The sequence below is a fragment of the Bufo gargarizans genome, chromosome 2, assembly GCF_014858855.1.
Source record: "Bufo gargarizans isolate SCDJY-AF-19 chromosome 2, ASM1485885v1, whole genome shotgun sequence".
Lineage (NCBI taxonomy): Eukaryota > Metazoa > Chordata > Amphibia > Anura > Bufonidae > Bufo > Bufo gargarizans.
This window is the reverse complement of record NC_058081.1, coordinates 471,786,449-471,809,938: the sequence shown is the minus strand read 5'-3', so window position 1 is coordinate 471,809,938 and position 23,490 is coordinate 471,786,449. Positions and strand designations below refer to the sequence as shown.

At 47.0% G+C, this 23,490-nt stretch overlaps 1 protein-coding gene across 2 annotated transcripts in view; it reads right to left on the bottom strand.

The window, feature by feature from the left end:
- PARVG (parvin gamma) overlaps positions 1-23,490 on the bottom strand; it is a 116,052-nt gene that overhangs the window by 14,561 nt on the left and 78,001 nt on the right. For both annotated transcript variants that reach the window (XR_006387875.1, XM_044281087.1), the window contains exon 11: positions 4,143-4,244. Coding sequence is in view for 1 of the 2 variants with exons in the window: in XM_044281087.1 (XP_044137022.1) it covers positions 4,143-4,244 (102 nt within the window). In the remaining variant the exon portion in view is untranslated. The remainder of the gene's footprint in view (positions 1-4,142; positions 4,245-23,490) is intronic.

Sequence of the window (23,490 nt, the reverse complement as noted above, 5' to 3'; positions counted from 1 at the left end):
CATTCCCAAATGTCACAGGGGAACAAGTGGAAGCCCAAGGCCAAGGCAGAGGAGGAGCAAGAGGTCGCCAAGGCAGCTGTGTCACGGCCAGCTCCTCTGAGGGCAGGGTTAGCATGGCAGAGATGTGGAAAACTTTTGTCAACACGCCACAGCTAACTGCACCACCACCTGATACGCAACGTGTTAGCAGGAGGCAACATTTCACTAACATGGTGGAACAGTACGTGTGCACACCCCTCCACGTACTGACTGATGGTTCGGCCCCATTCAACTTCTGGGTCTCTAAATTGTCCACGTGGCCAGAGCTAGCCTTTTATGCCTTGGAGGTGCTGGCCTGCCCGGCAGCCAGCGTTTTGTCTGAACGTGTATTCAGCACGGCAGGGGGCGTCATTACAGACAAACGCAGCCGCCTGTCTACAGCCAATGTGGACAAGCTGACGTTCATAAAAATGAACCAGGCATGGATCCCACAGGACCTGTCCGTCCCTTGTCCAGATTAGACATTAACTACCTCCCCATAACCATATATTATTGGACTCCAGGGCACTTCCTCATTCAATCCTATTTTTATTTTCATTTTACCATTATATTGCGATGCTACCCAAAGTTGAATGAACCTCTCCTCTGCCTGTGTGCTAGGCCTAAATATATGCCAATGGACTGTTGCAGTGGTGGCTGACATGAAGCCTGATTCTCTGCTATGACATGCAGACTAATTCTCTGCTGACATGAAGCCAGATTGTCTGTTACGGGACCTCTCTCCTCTGCCTGGGTGCTGGGCCTAAATTTATGACAATGGACTGTTGCAGTGGTGGCTGACGTGAAGCCTGATTCTCTGCTATGACATGCAGACTGATTCTCTGCTGACATGAAGCCAGATCCTCTGTTACGGGACCTCTCTCCTCTGCCTGGGTGCTGGGCCTAAATTTATGACAATGGACTGTTGCAGTGGTGGCTGACGTGAAGCCTGATTCTCTGCTATGACATGCAGACTGATTCTCTGCTGACATGAAGCCAGATCCTCTTTTACGGGACCTCTCTCCTCTGCCTGGGTGCTGGGCCTAAATTTATGACAATGGACTGTTGCAGTGGTGGCTGACGTGAAGCCTGATTCTCTGCTATGACATGCAGACTGATTCTCTGCTGTCATGAAGCCAGATTGTCTGTTACGGGACCTTTCTCCTCTACCTGGGTTCTGGGCCTAAATTTATGAAAATTGACTCTTACAGTGGTGGGTGACGTGAAGCCTGATTCTCTGCTATGATATGAAGACTGATTCTCTGCTGACATGAAGCCAGATTGTCTGTTACGGGACCTTTCTCCTCTGCCTGGGTTCTGGGCCTAAATTTATGAAAATTGACTCTTACAGTGGTGGGTGACGTGAAGCCTGATTCTCTGCTATGATATGAAGACTGATTCTCTGCTGACATGAAGCCAGATTGTCTGTTACGGGACCTTTCTCCTCTGCCTGGGTTCTGGGCCTAAATTTATGAAAATTGACTCTTACAGTGGTGGGTGACGTGAAGCCTGATTCTCTGCTATGATATGAAGACTGATTCTCTGCTGACATGAAGCCAGATTGTCTGTTACGGGACCTTTCTCCTCTGCCTGGGTTCTGGGCCTAAATTTATGAAAATTGACTCTTACAGTGGTGGGTGACGTGAAGCCTGATTCTCTGCTATGATATGAAGACTGATTCTCTGCTGACATGAAGCCAGATTGTCTGTTACGGGACCTTTCTCCTCTGCCTGGGTTCTGGGCCTAAATTTATGAAAATTGACTCTTACAGTGGTGGGTGACGTGAAGCCTGATTCTCTGCTATGATATGAAGACTGATTCTCTGCTGACATGAAGCCAGATTGTCTGTTACGGGACCTTTCTCCTCTGCCTGGGTTCTGGGCCTAAATTTATGAAAATTGACTCTTACAGTGGTGGGTGACGTGAAGCCTGATTCTCTGCTATGATATGAAGACTGATTCTCTGCTGACATGAAGCCAGATTGTCTGTTACGGGACCTTTCTCCTCTGCCTGGGTTCTGGGCCTAAATTTATGAAAATTGACTCTTACAGTGGTGGGTGACGTGAAGCCTGATTCTCTGCTAAGATATGAAGACTGATTCTCTGCTGACATGAAGCCAGATTCTCTGTTACGGGACCTCTCTCCTCTGCCTGGGTGCTGGGCCTAAATTTATGACAATGGACTGTTGCAGTGGTGGCTGACGTGAAGCCTGATTCTCTGCTATGACATGCAGACTGATTCTCTGCTGACATGAAGCCAGATTCTCTGTTACGGGACCTCTCTCCTCTGCCTGTGTGTGTGCTGGGCCTAAATATATGCCAATGGACTGTTGCAGTGGTGGCTGACGTGAAGCCTCATTCTCTGCTATGACATGCAGACTAATTCTCTGCTGACATGAAGACAGATTCTCTGTTACGGGACCTCTCTCCTCTGCCTGGGTGCCGGGGCCTAAATATCTGAGAATGGACTGTTCCAGTGGTGGGTGACGGGAAGCCAGATTCTCTGCTATGGAACCTCTCTCCAATTGATTTTGGTTAATTTTTATTTATTTAATTTTTATTTTAATTCATTTCCCTATCCACATTTGTTTGCAGGGGATTTACCTACATGTTGCTGCCTTTTGCAGCCCTCTAGCTCTTTCCTGGGCTGTTTTACAGCCTTTTTAGTGCCGAAAAGTTCGGGTCCCCATTGACTTCAATGGGGTTCGGGTTCGGGACGAAGTTCGGATCGGGTTCGGATCCCGAACCCGAACATTTCCGGGATGTTCGGCCGAACTTCTCGAACCCGAACATCCAGGTGTTCGCTCAACTCTAGATAGGACTTCTGTCCTTATACTTATAGAAGTCAGTTTTCCTCCTTCCTGTGCAGATGGAAACTACAAGCAGAGACTGATGGAAGATTGCCATGTGCTGTATCTCCGCCCCTCGGCAGCCCTTTATTCATTACAATCACTAAGGACGCAAGGACCTTTTGTCATCACATAGTCACGTGACCAGATCAAGTCATTTAGAAGAAAATTGAAACAACCTGCAAATTCATAGATCTATGTTGGCTATTCTATTAGCCCCTTTATATAAAAAAATTAAACATACTTAAAGGGGTTATCCTATCTCGGAAATTGGGGGCATATCATTAGGATATGCCCCCTATGTCTGATAGGTAGAGGTCCCAACAGCATCTATACTTAGAACGGAGCCCGCAGAGTGTGCAGCCTACCTCTCTCCATTCTCCCCATAGAAGTGAATGGAGCTGTGGCTGCGCTTTCACGGAGTGCTTCCCATTTAGGATGTCCAAAAATAGCCGGCTATTTTCAGCGCTCCTAAAGTAATGAATGGAGGGCAGCTGTGCACTTTGCAGGCTCAATTCTAAGTATAGGTGTGGGTCCCAGAGGTGTGGTATCCTATTAGGGGTGCTGGCCTTCGCAAAAAAAAGTCCTAGCTGATACAAATCAATGGAAAATTGGAAAGAGAAGGATGCACCACTAAGACATGGCAATGCATAAGTAGCCATCTTGTAGTAGCTTAAGGGAGTGGTCCAGGATTAGAATAAAAATCAAGTGTTCAAGTATATGGTGCCCAATGAAATGAATGAACTGCCCTTATAGCATACGGATATGCCAAGTCTTCCAGACTGAGAGATACTTTTTGTAGCTGTTTCCCTGAAATTGATTAGCATAAGGAAAAAAGCCACTTACCTGTTTACCAGTTCTCTGTTCCAACTCTGAAGTTATCCTGTGGACCACAGTGTGACATCCCATCCATCATCATGTGCACCCTGCAGACATTCACCAGCCTCAGATGTCACATGACAACGGGAAACCCTTGGCACTGGAACAGAGCACCCGTGAATAAGTGAGTGGCTTTTTTTTCTTCACGGTAATCAATTTCAGGGCTTAATTAAAATTGCTTTGGGGAAGGACAAGTTCTTTAACTCAGATTCCCTAATATGTTATATAAAAATTGGTTTTGTAAACCTGACGACCTCTTTACTGTGTAACTCGAACTTCAAAAACCTATAGAAAACAAAGAATTGTATAACCAGCTATTCAAAAGTGATTCATGTTGTCAAAATGTACCTAGATAAACATAATCAGAAAAAGTAAAAGAAGAGTTTGCTCATTGTACCTTGTCATTGTGTGATTCGGGTGTCAGGAAGAACGTAGATAGGTTTATAAAATAGCCTTCAAGTTGTCCAATCAACAGCAGGAGAATGACCCCATCAGCTAACTGCAGAAAAGTCGAGAAAGAGATGTGTGCAATTTCATAGCAGTTCCAGACAGATATGAACATTGTCCAATGTGGCCTATATTTTTTCCATATTATTATACACCAGTGGAAAATGTAAAAAGAGCATCTGGAAAACTTAATGTGATTGACCTGAGATTGACAAAGTATAAACTGCTAGTGGTGCGTGGTCAATGATCACAAAACTAAGTTGGTGCGACTTTTAATTTGGGTTCTGCAGTAGGGTATATGTTGAGGCAGGGCACATTAATACTGGGTGGCTTCTCCCCTTGCTGTGATGCAGGCTGCCACTCTGGCATGGTAATCCACCTGTGGTATCTCATTCCAAGTTTATTCAACTTGGAGCCGTTGTTCAGCCAAGGTGGTTGTTGGCTGCCGTGCACAAGAAATCAGTCACCCCATACAGTCCTAAAGATCCTCGGGGGAGAGATATGGTGATCAAGATGGACAGGTGAGCTGCTAGATACTGTGAGGAGAACATTGTCCAGTGTTCGTCACTCTCGATCACAGCTGTTCAGTTTCAAAAGTCCAGGGGAGCTACTGTCCCAGCATGCCGGTACAAGGTATTGGTTAATACCTTGTACCGGCATGCTGGGACAGTAGCTCCCCTGGACTTTTGAAACCGAACAGCTGTGATCGAGAGCGACGAACACCGGAGGAATCCCTGCACAAAAAGCCACAAACATAGTTTCGTGAGCGGATATCCAGGTGACATCGTGCCCACAGCGCATCTCCTTGAGTCCGGACGTAGGATAAGGACATACCGGCCAGGTAAAACAAAGCAACATAGTTGCTCAAATAGGTGGGACGCCACCTTGTTGCACTTTGTGACTACCGATTTAAGACTGGTGAATGTTCATAAGACTTTTTACAATATATGGAATTGCGATTTCTTCCAGACTGGAATAAGGGTTGTGGTATTTAAAATCCAAGCCGCATCGCTGCCTTAAAGTATATGACTACCATTGCTGCTATTGATCAGTGTTTTCCTTCATGTGGATTTATGTGATTTTATGGTATTTTATATTATTTTATTGGTATATTCTATTGGTACATTTTATTGTTATTGTGGGAACCTTCCCTTAATAAATAGTTTGATCAATTTACTCCACATTGAGTGCCTGGTTTAATCTTGGTATTTTTTGCAATCTTTTCCGTGACTAGGTGGGTCACATAAACCAAGAGCACCTTGAATCCATTACCCAGCTGTAGTGATCCACAGATACCTTATTTAGATATATATATATAATACAGAAATTATCTGCTTTATAAGATACAGCACACTGCACTCAGTGTCCCCTTGTGCTGCTTATTGCATACAGTCAGGTTTGATCAATGAATTTCAAATAAAAGGTCTTTCAGGAAATCCTGTATAATAGATGAATTTCTCCCTTCTGATGATTTTCTCCCATATATGATTTAATTTGTAATTTACTGAGATATCATCTGCCAGGGATTTGTCCTCACTTGGAGTTGAAATTATTGGTAATTTAAATTTTAACACATATTAGGAAAAAATGTTTACAGAATCATAGTATACTTTGAAGTCAGCACAAAGCACCTCTAAAGACATATATTTAATGCAAAATGTGTCTCAGACTAGATTGATGAAATAGAACAAAATAATATTAGATTAAAGGGAATCTGTCACCATGATTCTGGACTATTATCTGCAGGAATACATAAATAAGGAGTCCAGGTCGCAATATTTTATTTTCCTACTTCCTACTTTCCTACTTTCCCGTGTTCTCCAGCGTTCAAAGCTGTGCAGAAATACACAGTCTGGACTGCTGTGCTGTGCTAACATAATGGAGAGAACTGTGCACATGCACAGCAGTCCTGACAATGTATTTCAGCACAATTTTAAATGCTAACAGCGGGGGGAAAAGGGTACAGCAGGAAAATAACAAATGCTGATGATGATCTGGACTCCTAATCTGCAGTACTGTTCATGTATTACTGCAGATAATACTCCATGACTCTTGTGACAGAGTAACATAGTATATAAGGTTGAAAAAAGACATCTGTCCATCCAGTGCAGCCTGAAATCCTGCAAGTTGATCCAGAAGAAGGAAAAACAAAACCCTAAAAGCCCTAAAACAAATTCCTTCCCGACTCCAATCAGGCAATCAGAATAACTCCCTGGATCAACGACCCATCTCTAGTAGCTATAGCCTGTAATATTATTACACTCCAGAAATACATCCAGGCCCCTCTTGAATTCCTTTTATTGTACTCACCTAGGGCTGAAACGATTACTCGATTTAATCGAGTAATTCGACACAAAATAATCCTCGATGCAAATTTTTTGCATCGAGGATTCGTTTGTGTCATGTGACCATGGAGCGGGAGTGAAGCGCTTGCTATTGCTCACCGCTCCGTGGTCACCCGCCGGCCCGCAACGCGCTGTACTGGATCCTGACACATCGTCAGGTCATAGCGCACGTAAGCGCGCACTATGACCCGACGCTGTGTGCTGAGTGGCTGGCAGCGGAGGAGGCGGGGCGCGAGTGGCGGTACAGATTAGAACTGCTGGTTATCGGCGGAAGGCTGGTAAGTGGCTGCATGTGTGGAGGGGCACTGTGTGGTGCATGGACTTCTAGTTAGAGCTGTGTCACCTGTGCCGGAATGGCCAGAGGATGATAGGGGTAGTAGTGCTCACTGGCCTTGTTTAGAGGGGCTGATGATTGGCAGCATAGGGTGTTAGAGCACACCCTGTCGTTAGTGGCTGGTTCAGCGTGGTTTGGGTTTTGTTTCCTTTTAGTTTCTGATGTGGGTATATCCCTTCACCATGACATCACCGTGCGCACTATCCCTGCACTGTGACATCACCGAGCGCACTATCCCTGCACTGTGACATCACCGAGCGCACTATCCCTGCACTGTGACATCCCCGAGCGCACTATCCCTGCACTGTGACATCACTGTGTGCACTATCCCTGCACTGTGACATCACCGAGCGCACTATCCCTGCACTGTGACATCACCGAGCGCACTATCCCTGCACTGTGACATCACTGTGTGCACTATCCCTGCTGAGCTGATGGCACTGGGGGAGAACGAAGGGCGTTGGGGACTGATGGCAGGGGGTCTGGTGAGTTTTTATAAAGGAAAACAGTCTATTAATTCATTTTTTCTTATTAGAATACTCGATTAATCGTAAAAAATAATCGATAGAATACTCGATTTCTAAAATAATCGTTTACTGCAGCCCTATACTCACCATCACCACCTCCTCAGGCAGAGAGTTCCATAGTCTCACTGCTCTTACCATAAAGAATCCTCTTCTATGTTTGTGTACAAACCTTCTTTCCTCCAGAAGCAGAGGATGTTTTTTTTTCTAGAAACAATACCACTCTGGTTCATGGCCTGTGTCTGGTATTGCAGCTCAGCCCAATTCAACTGAATTAGGCTTCTTGCACATGATCGTATGCCCTCCGAGATATACAGTCCGTGAACGGGCCATATGTCCCGAAGCAGCATTGATTGTGCACACGGGAGTACACAGCATCATAGATTACAATGATGCTGTGGACGTCGGGCCGCCCGCGGGGCTATTGTCCCGCATTCATAAGATCATATGAGTGTCGGACAATAGCACCGCTCATGGACCACATATCTCGGAGGGCATACGGTCATGTGCAAGAGGCCTAAGGATGAGCTCTAATACTAATTACATCCTACATATACGAGTGGTGCTGCTCCTGTATAACAAATAGACCCTTAATGGGGTTGTGCGCTTTAGGCTACTTTCACACTCGCGTTTTGGCTTTCAATTTGAGAGATCCGTCATGGGCTCTCAAAAGAGGTCCAAAACGGATCAGTTTTGCCCTGATGGAAAAGGATCCACTCAGAATGCATCAATTCGCCTCCGATCAGTCTCCTTTCCGCTCTGGAGGCGGACACCATAACGCTGCTTGCAGAGTTTTGCTGTCCACTTGACGAAACTGAACCAAACCGATCCGTCCTGGCACACAATGTAAGTCAATGGGGACGGAACCGTTTTCTCTGACATAATCTGGCACAATAGAAAACGGATCTGTCTCCTATTGACTTTTAATGGAGTTCATGACTGATCCGTCTTGGCTATGTTACAGATAATCGGACAAATTGATTCGTTCATGATGGATGCATGCGGATGTATTATTGTAACGGATTCGTTTTTGAAGATCCATGATCCCAAAATGCGAGTGTGAAAGCCTTAATGATGGGTCAGGTCAGGATAGGACAGGTCATCAATATCAGATAGGTAGTAGTCCTACTCCCAGAACCCCCGCAGATAGCCGTTGGAAGTGGTTTCAGCGCTTATACCAGTGCTGCATTCTCTGCCATGCAGTGTAATTACAACTGCTCATCACATTCAAGTGATCGGAACGAGCAGTTGTAATTGCACTGAACGGCCACAACAAGCCAGACGACATGCGGATAAACATTGTAGAGGACGCAGCACAAACCACTTCAAACAGCTGACCCTGAGAATAGGTCAACAATATCATTACAGTGCACAACCCCTTTATGTTAAAAAACATGCAACTCATTTAAAGAAATGTATATGCATAAATAGCAATTTCCTAATACTTATTAGAAGCAAGAATATTTCTGAGAAGGTAATAGCATCAATGAGCGATTTCCCCCCGAATTAACCAGTAGACTGGGGTGGTAAGGACAGGCTGTCCTACAACAGATGGTGTTTAATGAGAGGCTTGTTTCAGGTAATTTTTCAGAATAAGCCGCCATGTGTGTACAGAGGGAATAGCACTATTTCTGTCATTATATGACCATTTTTAGCAGACATTTTTTCCCTCTGCTATCTATAATTCTATTTTTTTTCTGCTCTAGTGGGCGGAGACTAACTAGCATCATGTCTGCCCATACACAGGACATGGTGAAACAGGGGGATCCTGCATTCTAAAGGTGGATTTAGGCTGAGTTCACATTTAAGTTATTTGGTCAGTTATTTCCATTAGTTATTGTAAGCCAAAACTAGGTGTGGGTCAAAACCACAGAACAGGGGCAGATCAAATCATCATACCTGATCTCTGAGTAGACTTCACTACTGGTTTTGGCTTACAATAACTGATGGAAATAACTGACCAAATAACTGAAGCGTGAACTGAGCCTTATATGTCCAGATAATTGGACAGATTATCAGGAATGAACGTTCACCAGATGAATGAGTATAATGCTCGTTCATTGGCTGAAACTGGTGTTCGTGCAGGCACCTGCAGCGAGTTTGTGTGGGAGCCGGTGTAGAGGATAGGAGTAGTAGTGGCCCTGATGTAGTGTAACTGTGTCACGGTGTCCTTCCTCAGGCCAGCACTCCCTGGGGTCCGTTGCAGTGAATGTTGTAGCACTGAAGAACGCAGCCAGAATTGAATCTAATAAAGTCCTTTTACTAACTGCAACATAGAACTTGAGACTACAAACAGTAGTAGCAGGCTTTAGTGCAATTCTCTTCTGGCACCAGCAAGGATATTGAAGCAGGTTGGTTAGTTGGTGGTGATTCAGCACTTAGATAATACTGGCTTAGTGTTACTTTGGTGATGAGGGTGTCTTTGGCCCGCTTTCCCTAACTTCATGGCAGTGTCTGTAGAAGCTGAATGTAGCAGGTCACTCTGCTGTATATTATCCCCCTAAGGCTTTACTTGAGGCAATTTGATAATGGTTCTCTCCAGAGTAGTAGAAAATAGGAGTAGGAGTAAGGCAAACTGTGTCCTCTTCAGGAGAGTTGCTAGGTTAAAACATTCGGGGCCTGGGTCCCTGATGTTTTGTCCCAGGCCCCGAATGTACTGCCTGCCAGATACATACAACATTGCCCTCCTCAGGACGGCAATACAATTGAATCTAATGCACTTGCAGAGCTGAAGGACCTGTGGTGACAATACAGGTCATGTGACCAGTAAAACAGGCAGTGGTTTAGAAGGACCTGTGATGATGTCACCATCATGTGACCAGTGCAGGAGAGGATGGCAGTGAAGAGGAGAAGTCCTGGGGGAATATCCTGTGGTGATGTCTGCTACATGAGGAGAGGTAAGTGAGGGGAGAGGAAGAGAAATGCTTGGAGTTGTGGTTATTTAACTGGGACTGTATGTTAGGGCTAAAGGGAGGGATGTTATTTACATGGGACTGTGTGTTGATGGTGGCTGTAGAAGGGAGTGATATTTTGTACATGGGACTGTATGTTGGAGGGGGCTAGGGGAAGGAGTGATGTTATTTACATGGGACTGTATGTTGGAAGGGGCTGGTGAGGCAGTGATATTTACATGGGACTGTATGTTGGAGGGGGCTGGGGCAGGGTGATGTTATTTACATGGGACTGTATGTTGATGGTGGCTGTGGGAGGGAGTGATGTTATTTACATGGGACTGAATGTTGAGAGGGTGATGTTTACATGGGGTTGCATGTTGGAGGCAGCTGGGGAGGAGGTGATGTTATTTACATGGGATTGTATTTTGGAGGGGGACAGAGAGATGGTGTGATGTTATTTACATGGGACTGTATAGTGGAGGGAGGAATATAACTGCAGGGGGCATTATAAATACTGGGGGCACTTCAGGGTGAGCAGTGAGCATTATAACAGGGAGGGGCAACATAAATACTGGGGGTACTGTAGGGCTATTATAAATCCAGGGGACATTATAGGCGTTCTTATTACTACTGGGGGCTCTATAGGAGGTACTTCTAGATCCGCCTTATTTCTACTAAGAGCACTATGGGGGGCCTTATTACTGTGAGGGTATTATTAATACTGGAGGGTTCGTCTACTAATGGGTGCACTCTTGGGAAGTGTTATCACGGTTGGGGGCACTGTAGGGGGCAGTATTTCTAATGGGGGCATTCTTGGGCAGCATTATCACTATTGGGGGCACTGTAGGGGGCAGTATTACTAATAAGGGCACTATTTTTTCTTCAGGATAGTATTTGGGGGTATTAGGGAGCACAGCAAGCAGCAGGATAACACTGTGGGGACTCTGGGTTGGGGGATGATGATAGAAATGTGAGGAAGCTAAGATGTCTGTGTGTCACACTTTGCAGAGACGAGGCGTGGCTGAAAGAAGTTGTACGGACCAAATGTAGAAGATGTTGACAGAGAAGATTTACATCTGAGGAGACGTCACCTGGGAGGCCCTGGATGTGACAGGTATGTGCTGCTGTATAGCAAGTACAGCAAAATGCTGTGTGTGGGGGGAGGGGGGTTGACAGAGAACTGGGCCATATGCATTGGGACTTGGGCCCCGGATCTTTTGAGACCCTAGCAAGGCCCCTAGTCCTCTCCACACTGTAGCTACACAGGAACTCTCCCTCTCTTGGCAGGAAGCAGGACCAGCCTACTCCTACCAAGTGGTGAGGAACAGGGTGGTTAACCTACCAACCTTTGCCATACCTTCCTTGCTGGTAGTGATAGCCAGGAAACAAACTGTGAAATACAATGCATAACAATAAGCAATTTAGAGTACCCCTACTCAGGGGTACTACACACCTAAATGCAGATGTATGTGAACGAGCGATGGCAATAACAACCGCTCGTCCTAATACTGTGGAGGAGATCGCTGAATTTAAATGCAGTGCTTCACCTCCATATAATGGGCAGCTGACCGTCAGGAAGGGTGCTTCCTTCCCAACAATCTGCTGCTTATCTGCATGTCTAAATACACCTTAACTCCCTGTAGCCGACCCAGAGAATCAGCAACAGTCTCTGGGGGTCATTTATTAAACAGAAATATGCCTATATTTGGCGTATTTCTGGTGCAGATTGCGACACAAAAGTCCTTTGCACCGCAATTTGTGACTTTTGCCCCCTGACGCCAGGTCTAAGAAAGTGGGTGGGGCAGGGAAGGGTCGGAACGCCTGTCTCATTTACCATTTTTATTAAGACCGGCGTCTAAAACGCCGGTCTTAATAAATGTGCCCCTCTGTGTCTACACCTGTCTCCATCAGTCCTTACCTTCTCCTCTCTCCCTCTCCATAGATGTTAATGCCATATATCCTTCAGTGAGCAGGCAGCCTGTCTTCACTGGAGACGGATTTGAACAGTAGTTTTAGTCCGGCTGCCTCTCGCGGTGCGCTGCCGTGCCGCCACCAGAACTCCGCCCCCACCCCTTTTATAGTCAATAGGGACGGAGCGGCAGTCCAGGGGCACACGTGAACTAGTTTGAGGACGGATCAGACAGGCTGTTCACCCGCCGGAACAGCCTGCCGGAGTCCCCTGCCACTAGTGTGAAACTAGCCTTAGTTAAGAGGAGGGGGAGCAGGAGAAGAGTCTGAGAACAGGAGACGGAAGCATCTTTCTCTGATAAGATATATTAAATAGTTTCCTATATTCGCTTGTACTATTTATTTATTGGGAAAAATAAAAACAGCTACTCTTGTGGCTTGGTGCTGATGTGCTTCAAAGTGTAATTCATCTTTTAACGACATTAACATTTAAATTCATATAAGTTTTTGTTTAACTTTGAAATTACTTAGATTTTCTGCATTAGTTCTAACAGTTTCACTTTTTTTTTCTATATATATTCATAGCAGTTTTCAAAATTCTGCTATTTCCCTTGGAAACTGACAGCAGTTAAGCTACACTTTGCTGTCAGATGTGGGACCTAACAGCTTAGCTATAATTATAACTGCCATCTCTGCTTGGAAAATGCACTGGTCTCTGCTACCAGGAAACATACAGAATTCTTACTTTTAGCTTTAGACACGAATGGAGAAGAAAGAAAGCAAACCACTTACAAAATGTTCCAAGTATTTATTATATTTGGGAGAGAATTGTATGCAGTAGATGCTGCTAATGACAAACAGGGATTCACAATAGCAGGCACTGGACTGGACTACAATTCCCAATAAGACTTGCTTCTCTAGGGGATGGGTTGCAGTGAGAAGAACTGATCAGCTGAGCAAGGACTTGGGGAGGGGGACAAGAAGTAAGAGAACAGAGAAAACATGGCTAATTTAGGCTTGGAGCCGACTTCAGAGTGCAGAGGTCTACAATGAGAGCCACAAGCAAGAGGCGAAGAAGGAAAGTCCTGACAGTCCAGCAACTCATGAGAGGAGAAGCTCTAGAGTGGCATCACTGATCCCTCAGAGTTATAAGAATTACTCACAGAAGCAGTGGCATTGCTTAGAATCTAAAAAGATTGCAGGTAGGAGCCCTGAGCCATAAGTTTTGCCCCCACCCAAACCAAAAATATATTGGACAGCACTACTATTAGGGTACATCTACACAGGGTTTAAAAACTGTGGATTTGTAGGAGGCCACTTTCCACCATTTCACAGTAACAGAAATGTGGGTGAGATTGTAAGACATCTCGTCCACATGCTGTGAAAAAAAAATCTGCAGCATATATTGAGCTGCAGGGCAGATTCCCCCTACCATGGATTTCATCTGTTGCAATTGAAAGGGTAAAAACCACAGCAAATCTGCAACAAAATCTGCATGTAACTCCACAACCTAATCACACCCCCTTAGTGCCCCCACTTTGTAATGGTGTCCTCTTAGTGTCCCTAGTCCCTACTCCATTATAGTGCCCCCTTAGTGTCACGAACTATGGATCCGACCGCTCCGGATCCCACAGCTCTGACGTAGTGGTCTGTGACGGAGTCTGCGCACACACAGAGACCTCACGTGACCGGGGTATTACCACTCGGCTAACACCCCCCACTACACTTCGGTAACTGCCACCACGTGGGTTCCCGGTCCACGAGCCGACTATCCGGGTCATTCACTATCACACAGATCAGTGGATGAACCGGATATCACTTACTGACCAACCGCAGTCAATCACCCCCAGCTACAATTCCTAAATGCAATTTAACTAACTACCTGGTAACGTCTCTTCAAAGGCAAGGTACGTTGTTCAGCAGCTTAGAATATGGAAGACTTGGCCATTTAGATTTTATAATCTTTAATAAGCGGTAAAAAGCAGTGCAGACAAATCTAATGAAAATGACTATAAAACTACAGAATAATAATAACAATATAAATAATCACGACAGTTCAAATGAAAGGGAAAAAGATGAAAGAATACTTAGTTTCTCTGCAGGGTTTCAGATGGTCGTTCATATGTCCTTTTTGAATCCTTGCAAACCCCTTTTCAGTATGTATCAGGGGAGACCCTCAAAGTTCTTCTGATACAGGGATATGCCGTCAATGTCCAATTAAGTGTCTGGTGATGTTCCATGGGTCTCTCTGCTCTGTCCTTGTGCATGGGTTTTTATGAACTCTCCCATGGGCAGGAGACTTACTCCTGTCAGCCAATGGCAGCAGAGTGACTGTCAATCCTAGGGATTGCCCCCAAGTGTTTTATGACCCCATCAAAGTTCAGTTCCTACAATGAGGATTATACTTAAGCTCGTATCTCCTTGATACATCGGCATATTTTTATACAGAATACATATTTGCGATCCTTATTTATTTACCTACAGAATGAGACCACACACGGTAATGCTGGGACCTGTAGTTCTTCTACCACCCATAGGTCAGCTAAGGAATCACATCCTCTAGTCATATTTGATACCTAATTAACCACAATACTCTGTAGAGCCTGGATCTGGTGTCAGAAAGGGCATAAGTTGATTCATAAATGAAATATGAAAGTGGACTGGTTTTATGCCCAGAGCTAATTAAGGGCTATTAGCTCTCCTCAAACCAGACCTGGAAATTAATGACGTCACGCTCCAGCCAGGCTTGACAGCGAGCTGATCTTGGACAGGATGAGCTGGGCCTGGTGTAGCTTTTATGACCTTTTATTGCTGGCCTTACAGAGTAGTGGTAATAAAAGTGTCCATCTATATCATAGGCGACCCAGGCTTCAGAAAGATGAGAGTTCACAGCTTTTTACATGGGCCAGAAGCATATAAGATGGCTACCCAGAGGAATTATGTATGTATGCCGGCACACCTCCCTCTTTTAAAAGGTTGCCTGGGGAAATGGCCACAAGCCTATTCCACAGCAACCCAGCCATCTCCGGTCGATTCTCCCTGCCGCGACAACCCGTCGGCATTTCCATGTAAACTACCTTTTCTGTGCTGCACGGTGAAGTTGTACTGCTGCAAAATCAGGCTCCATCTCAGCAGTTTCGCATTGTCTCCTGCGAGACGTGCCAACCAGCTGAGGGGATTGTGATCAGTGATCACTGTGAAATTGCGTCCATACAGGTAGTGTTGTAGCTTTTGCAGGGACCACACAATAGCTAAACACTCCTTCTCTATTGTGGAGTAGCTGGTCTCCCTGGCCAGTAACTTACGGCTCAGGTATAGTACAGGATGCTCCTCCCCGGCCTGGTTCACCTGACTCAGGACTGCACCCAGACCAAAGGCGGAAGCATCCGTGTGGACCACAAACTTCCGAGTGAAATCTGGGGCCTGAAGCACAGGAGCACTGGCTAGTGCATCCTTCAGGGCCTGGAAGCCTTGCTCGCATTCCGGCGTCCATGACACCATCCTGGGCAGCTTCTTCTTGGTCAAGTCTGTCAGAGGCTTGGCCAGGGCGCTATAGTTCGGGATGAACTTCCTATAGTACCCGGCCGTTCCCAAGAAAGACATGACCTGCTTCTTGGTGAGAGGTGTTGGCCATCTCGTAATGGCTTTCACCTTCTCTATTTCAGGCCTCAGTGTGCCTCCTCCTACTCTGTGGCCTAAGTAAGTGACCTCATTCATGCCCAGCTGGCACTTGCTAGGCTTAACAGTTAGTCCAGCCGCAGCAAGTTTGTCCAGTACTTGCGACAGGTGCACCAGATGCTCCTTCCACGTGGGGCTATACACGGCAATGTCGTCTAAATAGGCGACAGCACATTCTTCTAGTCCTTCCAGCAAGTCATTCACAAGCCTTTGAAAGGTGGCTGGCGCATTCTTCATCCCAAACGGCATTACAGTAAATTCGTATAAGCCGAAAGGGGTGATGAAGGCCGACTTCTCCTGAGCCTCCGAGGTCAGGGGAATCTGCCAATACCCCCTGCTCAGGTCCATGATTGTCAGGTAGCTGGCTCCTGCCAACTTATCTAACAGTTCATCAATCCTGGGCATGGGGTAAGCATCCGAGGTTGTGATGGCATTCAGTTTCCGATAATCCACACAGAACCTGGTTGTCTGATCTTTCTTCGGGACCAGAACCACCGGTGAGGCCCAAGCGCTGTGGGATTTCTGAATGACCCCGAGCTGCTTCATCTCCTCGATCTCCCTCCTGAGGTCTGCCTGGACCTCCAGTGAGACACGGTAGGCGGACTGCTTGGTGGGAGCATGTGTACCTGTGTCCACATGATGGACTGCAAGGTGTGTTCTCCCGGGTTTCCCTGTAAAAGTGTCACGGTGAGCCGTCAACACTTCTAAGAGCTGAGATCTCTGCTGGGACGAGAGTTGAGGGTTGAGGGTTAAGTCCACCTCCAACTCTCGAGTGTCAGCTAGCAGATCTAGTAGGGGGTCGGCCTCCTCCCTTTCGGGCAGGCTGCAAACCGGCATAACATGTGGCGTTCTCTCGTGATGCTCCTTGAGCATGTTGACGTGAAACGTCTTCTGTCTCCTACCTCCCTCTCCAAGGCCCACCACATAATTTACCTTACTCAGACATTTGACAATGGGGTACGGCCCTTCCCATGCAGCTTGCAGTTTGTTTTGCCGCATTGGCAGCAGGACATAGACCTTCTGCCCCTCCTGGTAGATTCTCTCTCGGGCAGTGCGGTTATACCACTGCTTCTGTTTGCTTTGGGCCTGCACCATATTCTCCTGTACCAGACCTACCAGCGACTCCATTTTGTCTCGGAACCTGAGGACATAGTCTACTACAGAGACTTCAGTTCCGGCAACCCTGCCTTCCCAAGACTCTCTGATTAGGTCTAGGGGACCTCTTACTCGTCGACCATACAGGAGTTCGAAGGGCGAAAACCCGGTTGACTCCTGGGGAACCTCTCTGTAGGCAAATAGCAGGTGAGGTAGATATCGTTCCCAGTCCTTCCCTTGCGCCTCCACAAACGTCTTCAGCATCTGCTTCAACGCCCCGTTGAAGCGCTCACAGAGGCCGTTTGTTTGTGGGTGGTAAGGGCTGGCTACGATATGGTTCACCTGTATTTTCCTACAGAGCCCCTGCATTAGTTCAGACATGAACTGAGGTCCTTGGTCGCTGAGAAGCTCAGCTGGGAACCCCACTCTCGTGAAGATCCCCAGCAGGGCGTCTGCAACCTTGTCCGCCCTAATGGAGGATAACGCCACTGCTTCCGGGTAGCGCGTCGCGTAATCCACCAGGGTTAATATGAACCGTTTACCCGAACTGCTGGGGATGGCCAGGGGACCAATGATATCCACGGCCACCCTCCTGAAGGGTTCATCAATTATTGGTAAGGGATTCAATGGAGCTCGGTGACGGTCTCCTGCTTTGCCAACTCGCTGACAGGTGTCGCAGGACCTGCAGTACTTGGCGACATCTGCCCCGAGGCCAGGCCAGAAAAAATTCTGCATCACCCGGGACTTTGTTTTGGTTATTCCCAGGTGACCAGCTAAGGGGATCTCATGAGCCACTTGCAGTAATTGTTCCCTGAACTGCACAGGTACAATGAGCTGCCTCTTGAGTGGCCCCACCCTACTGTCACTGTGGGAGATGTCCTCCTTATACAGTTTCCCATTGTCCCAACACACTCGGTATTTGTCTCCCTCAGTGGGAGGGCTGGCAGCTAACCCTCTTAGCTGCTCCAAGGTAGGGTCATCTCGCAGGGCCTGCTCAAAGGCGGCACTACAAGTCCCAGCCAGCTGTCCTGTGGCGAACAGGGACAGTGGCTGAGGCTCTGACGCGGTTAAGTCCACGGGGTCCGAACCGGTGGAAGGGGACACTTCCACTTGCTCTTCCCCAATGGCGCGTTCCGCTGCGGCTTTTGCAGCCCTGCGAGTGACGGGCAACACAGGCACAATAATGTCATCACATTTAACATTTGCACAACTTGAATCAGTTAAACACAGGTTTGCTACCTGTGTACATACACCCGCCATCCCCTCTACATCTCCTGTCATAGGAGAACTGCTCCCACACACCCCACCTCCCACCTCCCGAGGTCCATCCCCGAGGTTATCTGATGTTATGCAAACATCCTTGCACAGTACCTCGGTATGTCCAGGGACCTCCATAGGGACGGGTGAGTCCTGTGTGCTTCCAGGGGGCACGTAGCACGAGACCAATCGTCCTAGGTCAGTGCCTAATAAAACATTTGTGGGGATCTCCGCAGAGACTCCCACCTCCCTTACTCCACTCCCAGCCCCCCAATCAAGGAAAACACGAGCTAGGGGAACATTAGGGCTCACCCCCCCAACTCCCGTGATGGTGAGGCTTTTGCCGGGAATAAGGTCTGCGTCATCCACTAGTTCAGGCCGAACTAGTGTGACTTCGGCTCCTGTATCGCGGAAGCCTGTGGTGCATCGGTTGCCCACAGTAACCGACTGTAGGTTGTCTGCGGTGTGTCTTGCAGCTCCATTCACTAACAGCACAGATGATGGGTTGCGGGCAAGCTTGCCAGGGGGTGCTGTCTTCTTCTCCGGGCACGAGTGGCTGAGGTGTCCTGGCTTGCCGCACGCATAGCACTTGCGCACGTCTGTCGGTGCTGGCTTGACTCCTTCAGGTCTTTGTGCAGGCCTGTGAAAGGGTCGCTGGACAGGAACCGACAAAGCTGGCCGGGAGGAAGAAGCAGATGAAGAGGTTCCTCCCAGACGGGACAGAGTGGCTTTGAATGCCCGAGTGCTGGGCATGGCGACGTATTCATCGGCTAGCTCAGCCGCCTCTCGCGCACTCTTCGGCTTGTGCTCACATACATATTTTTGCACATCTGTGGGGCAATTGGAGACAAACTGTTCTCGGACCATCAGATCCGCCAGGGACTGCTTGGTGTCCTCTGTGAGGGGATCAGACCACTGTTGGAAGGTGGTCTGCAACTTGCCCAGATGGTCCATAAAAGTATCTCCGGGCCCTCTCCGCAGGGACCGGAACCGTAAACGGTAAGTCTCTGGAGTCAGCTGGTACTTGACCAGAATAGCCTTTTTGATGACCGCGTAACTGGTACGCTCTGCTAATGGTAGTCCGACCAGGGCCTCCATAGCTTTGCCCTTCAGTGCGGACATTAGATGTCCCGCCCACTGTGGCTCTGGTACCTGGTACTGCTGGCATGAGGTTTCAAAAGCATGCAGGAAAAGATCAATGTCACAGTTCTCAGACTCCATCACAGGCAGTTTTGGCTTGACCATCAGGGATGGGCCTGTGGCTGTGGCATGCCGGTCGGACCCCTGAAGCTGTACTCGGGCCAGGTCCAGTTCATGCCTGCGGACAGCTTCCCGTTCTGCAGCCTCGCGCTCAGCCTTGCGCTCTGCAGCCTCGAGCTCAGCCTTGCGCTCTGCACGACGTGCCTCCAGCAGCCGAAAATATAAGTCCGGGTTACTGAGCATTAGTTGGTCCAGCCCATTTTGGGATGGCATAGAGACAGAGTTATGTCCAGCTAGAGGACTGCAAGCCCCAGCAGGCTGTCCTCCTCCCAGTTCATCATCCTCATTCTGGAAGGGGTCACCTGGCTCAGGGGCCCCTGAGTCTCCTCCATTCTCTGAATCCTGCAGGGATGACTCTTGACTCCTACGTGCACATAACTCCTGGATGAGGACAGTCTTATTTTTCCCATATACTTGGATGCCTTTGTGCTCACACAGAGCTGTGATATCAGCCACGCTCAGGGCGTCATAATTCACGGATTCGGACATTATTGCCAAATAAAAGATAGGACAGAAAACAAGAGAGAGGGGAGGGTACTGTCGTGAATTATTATTCTATCAAAACTAATGCACTGTGCTTCGTCTTCCAGAATTTTTCAATCCTTTAGTACAGAGTTATGGACATAACTTCATGCACTAATATTCTAAGCATACAGAATCCCGTAAGCTGCCACCATAAAAATGTCACGAACTATGGATCCGACCGCTCCGGATCCCACAGCTCTGACGTAGTGGTCTGTGACGGAGTCTGCGCACACACAGAGACCTCACGTGACCGGGGTATTACCACTCGGCTAACACCCCCCACTACACTTCGGTAACTGCCACCACGTGGGTTCCCGGTCCACGAGCCGACTATCCGGGTCATTCACTATCACACAGATCAGTGGATGAACCGGATATCACTTACTGACCAACCGCAGTCAATCACCCCCAGCTACAATTCCTAAATGCAATTTAACTAACTACCTGGTAACGTCTCTTCAAAGGCAAGGTACGTTGTTCAGCAGCTTAGAATATGGAAGACTTGGCCATTTAGATTTTATAATCTTTAATAAGCGGTAAAAAGCAGTGCAGACAAATCTAATGAAAATGACTATAAAACTACAGAATAATAATAACAATATAAATAATCACGACAGTTCAAATGAAAGGGAAAAAGATGAAAGAATACTTAGTTTCTCTGCAGGGTTTCAGATGGTCGTTCATATGTCCTTTTTGAATCCTTGCAAACCCCTTTTCAGTATGTATCAGGGGAGACCCTCAAAGTTCTTCTGATACAGGGATATGCCGTCAATGTCCAATTAAGTGTCTGGTGATGTTCCATGGGTCTCTCTGCTCTGTCCTTGTGCATGGGTTTTTATGAACTCTCCCATGGGCAGGAGACTTACTCCTGTCAGCCAATGGCAGCAGAGTGACTGTCAATCCTAGGGATTGCCCCCAAGTGTTTTATGACCCCATCAAAGTTCAGTTCCTACAATGAGGATTATACTTAAGCTCGTATCTCCTTGATACATCGGCATATTTTTATACAGAATACATATTTGCGATCCTTATTTATTTACCTACAGAATGAGACCACACACGGTAATGCTGGGACCTGTAGTTCTTCTACCACCCATAGGTCAGCTAAGGAATCACATCCTCTAGTCATATTTGATACCTAATTAACCACAATACTCTGTAGAGCCTGGATCTGGTGTCAGAAAGGGCATAAGTTGATTCATAAATGAAATATGAAAGTGGACTGGTTTTATGCCCAGAGCTAATTAAGGGCTATTAGCTCTCCTCAAACCAGACCTGGAAATTAATGACGTCACGCTCCAGCCAGGCTTGACAGCGAGCTGATCTTGGACAGGATGAGCTGGGCCTGGTGTAGCTTTTATGACCTTTTATTGCTGGCCTTACAGAGTAGTGGTAATAAAAGTGTCCATCTATATCATAGGCGACCCAGGCTTCAGAAAGATGAGAGTTCACAGCTTTTTACATGGGCCAGAAGCATATAAGATGGCTACCCAGAGGAATTATGTATGTATGCCGGCACACTTAGTGCCTCCTAACTCTGTAATAGTGCTCCCAATTAGTAATGATGCCCCATTGGTGCACCACACTAGGTAATGGTGACCCCGTTGTGTCTCCTCTCACTAATGGTGCCCCTTATGGTCCTATTGTGAGATGGGGAAACAGCTCTCATTGTCTGAACACTGTGTAAATCAAGTTAAATTATCTGGACTGACATTCTGCTGTTTGGCCACAAGATGCCGCTGTTTCCTAAACACAGCTAGCAGATTCCATATTTTCCATATTCATGAGAGGTGGAGTTACAAAGCCTGAAGAAGTAAGGGAGCAGCCATCTTAGAGGAAGCTGAGACTGAGGAACTGTGGGAGAGGGGGATCTGTCGACATCCACATGTGGGAGCATCCCTCAGTGATCAGAGCTGCAGCTAAGTGAAGCTGATAGTGTCTAAGATGCTGATCCTGTCCAGAGGAACGAAGATTGATTCCAGGAAGGTGAGGAGCAAAGCAACATACACTGCGGTACCACATGCTTGTTGGAGAGGCATTTGTTCGGTTCACAGTCACCAGCAGATGCAGAGCAGACTCGGGTCGGTAAGATCATGCACGCACTTCATTACAGTGTTGGCGCCTAGGATCCTAGAGACTGAGTTAGTTAGATAGGATTTCTGTTTGTGTCAGGCCACAAGTATTGCTGGCTGTTCATTGCAAGGACTCCACAATTTAAAGAGACATTTTACACTGGAGAGCTGATAAACTTCCCACAAACTCAAGCCAGGCTTGCATTTTGGCTCAGAAGGAATACTTAGGCACGTGCTACAACACCAGTTATGGGAGGGCGAATAATGTAGAGCACTGTAAGATTGTAAGCTGTTGTTCTGCACCACAGGCTAGCTTGTACTGCACACCCAAACAGTTTGGGGTAATAACAGGTAAGGCGCGGCTGTTTAGTGGTGCCCGCCAGTAGGTAAATTACCGCACTTTCCTCCGGCATCCATCGGAGGGCGCTGCGCAGCAGATGGGTTTCAGCATTTGGGCTTGGTGTATATAAATGTATTGTGTGTTCCCAGCATTTGTGGTCGTGCTCATTGCCACGTTTAAGTAAGATACTGTTTTGGCAAAAGCTGGTGTTGGAGTTGCTTTCCTCATTCATGACTTCACTGTATTCCCGGTACACGGCTTACGCTATCTCCCCCAGGGAAATAGTGCAAAAAAAATACATAAATACTAACCTCCCAACTCACCTCGCAGTCTCTTCAGGTCTGCAACACATGAGAGCCTGGGATCCCTGCATGGTCCAATACAATTTAGTGATGTTATTGCACCAGCCTACACGGGAGTCTCATCCCAGTGTCTCATAGGCTACAAGCCTAAAGTGGCCTACAACACAGAATGGCATAGCAGGGAGCTGACAGCATGTCCTGACGACATTGAGGGAGTTGAAAAGTGGTGGTCACCCAGAGAGTGCCCTTTAGACTTTAGAGTGTGAACATCGTTAGTGATAATCTGCCTGTGTAAAGGGGCTGCCGATTTCCCGAGGGGCGAGCAAAATGCTCATTCATTGGGTAATAGGATCATTCGTGCAGACACCTAAATCAGAGTTTTCAACATATGTTTATTGCATGGCTGTAGCTATAGTAGATTGTGTATTGTAGATAGCTAGGAGGTGAGGGCAAGCCATGCTTGCATTATATGAGCGTGTAATCATCATCGACTGTGGGTCACTGATAGTATCTGTGTTTATTAGCAGCTTCTTTCTAACCATTAAACCTGCCAGAAGGACAGTTGTACACTGCTACCCCAGCCAGGCCTGCCACATTTCTCCATTTCTTACCACTTGGGTGTATGATTTATACCAGAGGGTATTTGTGGTATTTGATTACATTTTGTATAAAGATCTAAATGTACATTCCTCCTACTTGGGTCTCTACTGTTTAACCATCTAATAATAACTTGTTTTATCACTATTTCTAGTGAGTGAGACCTG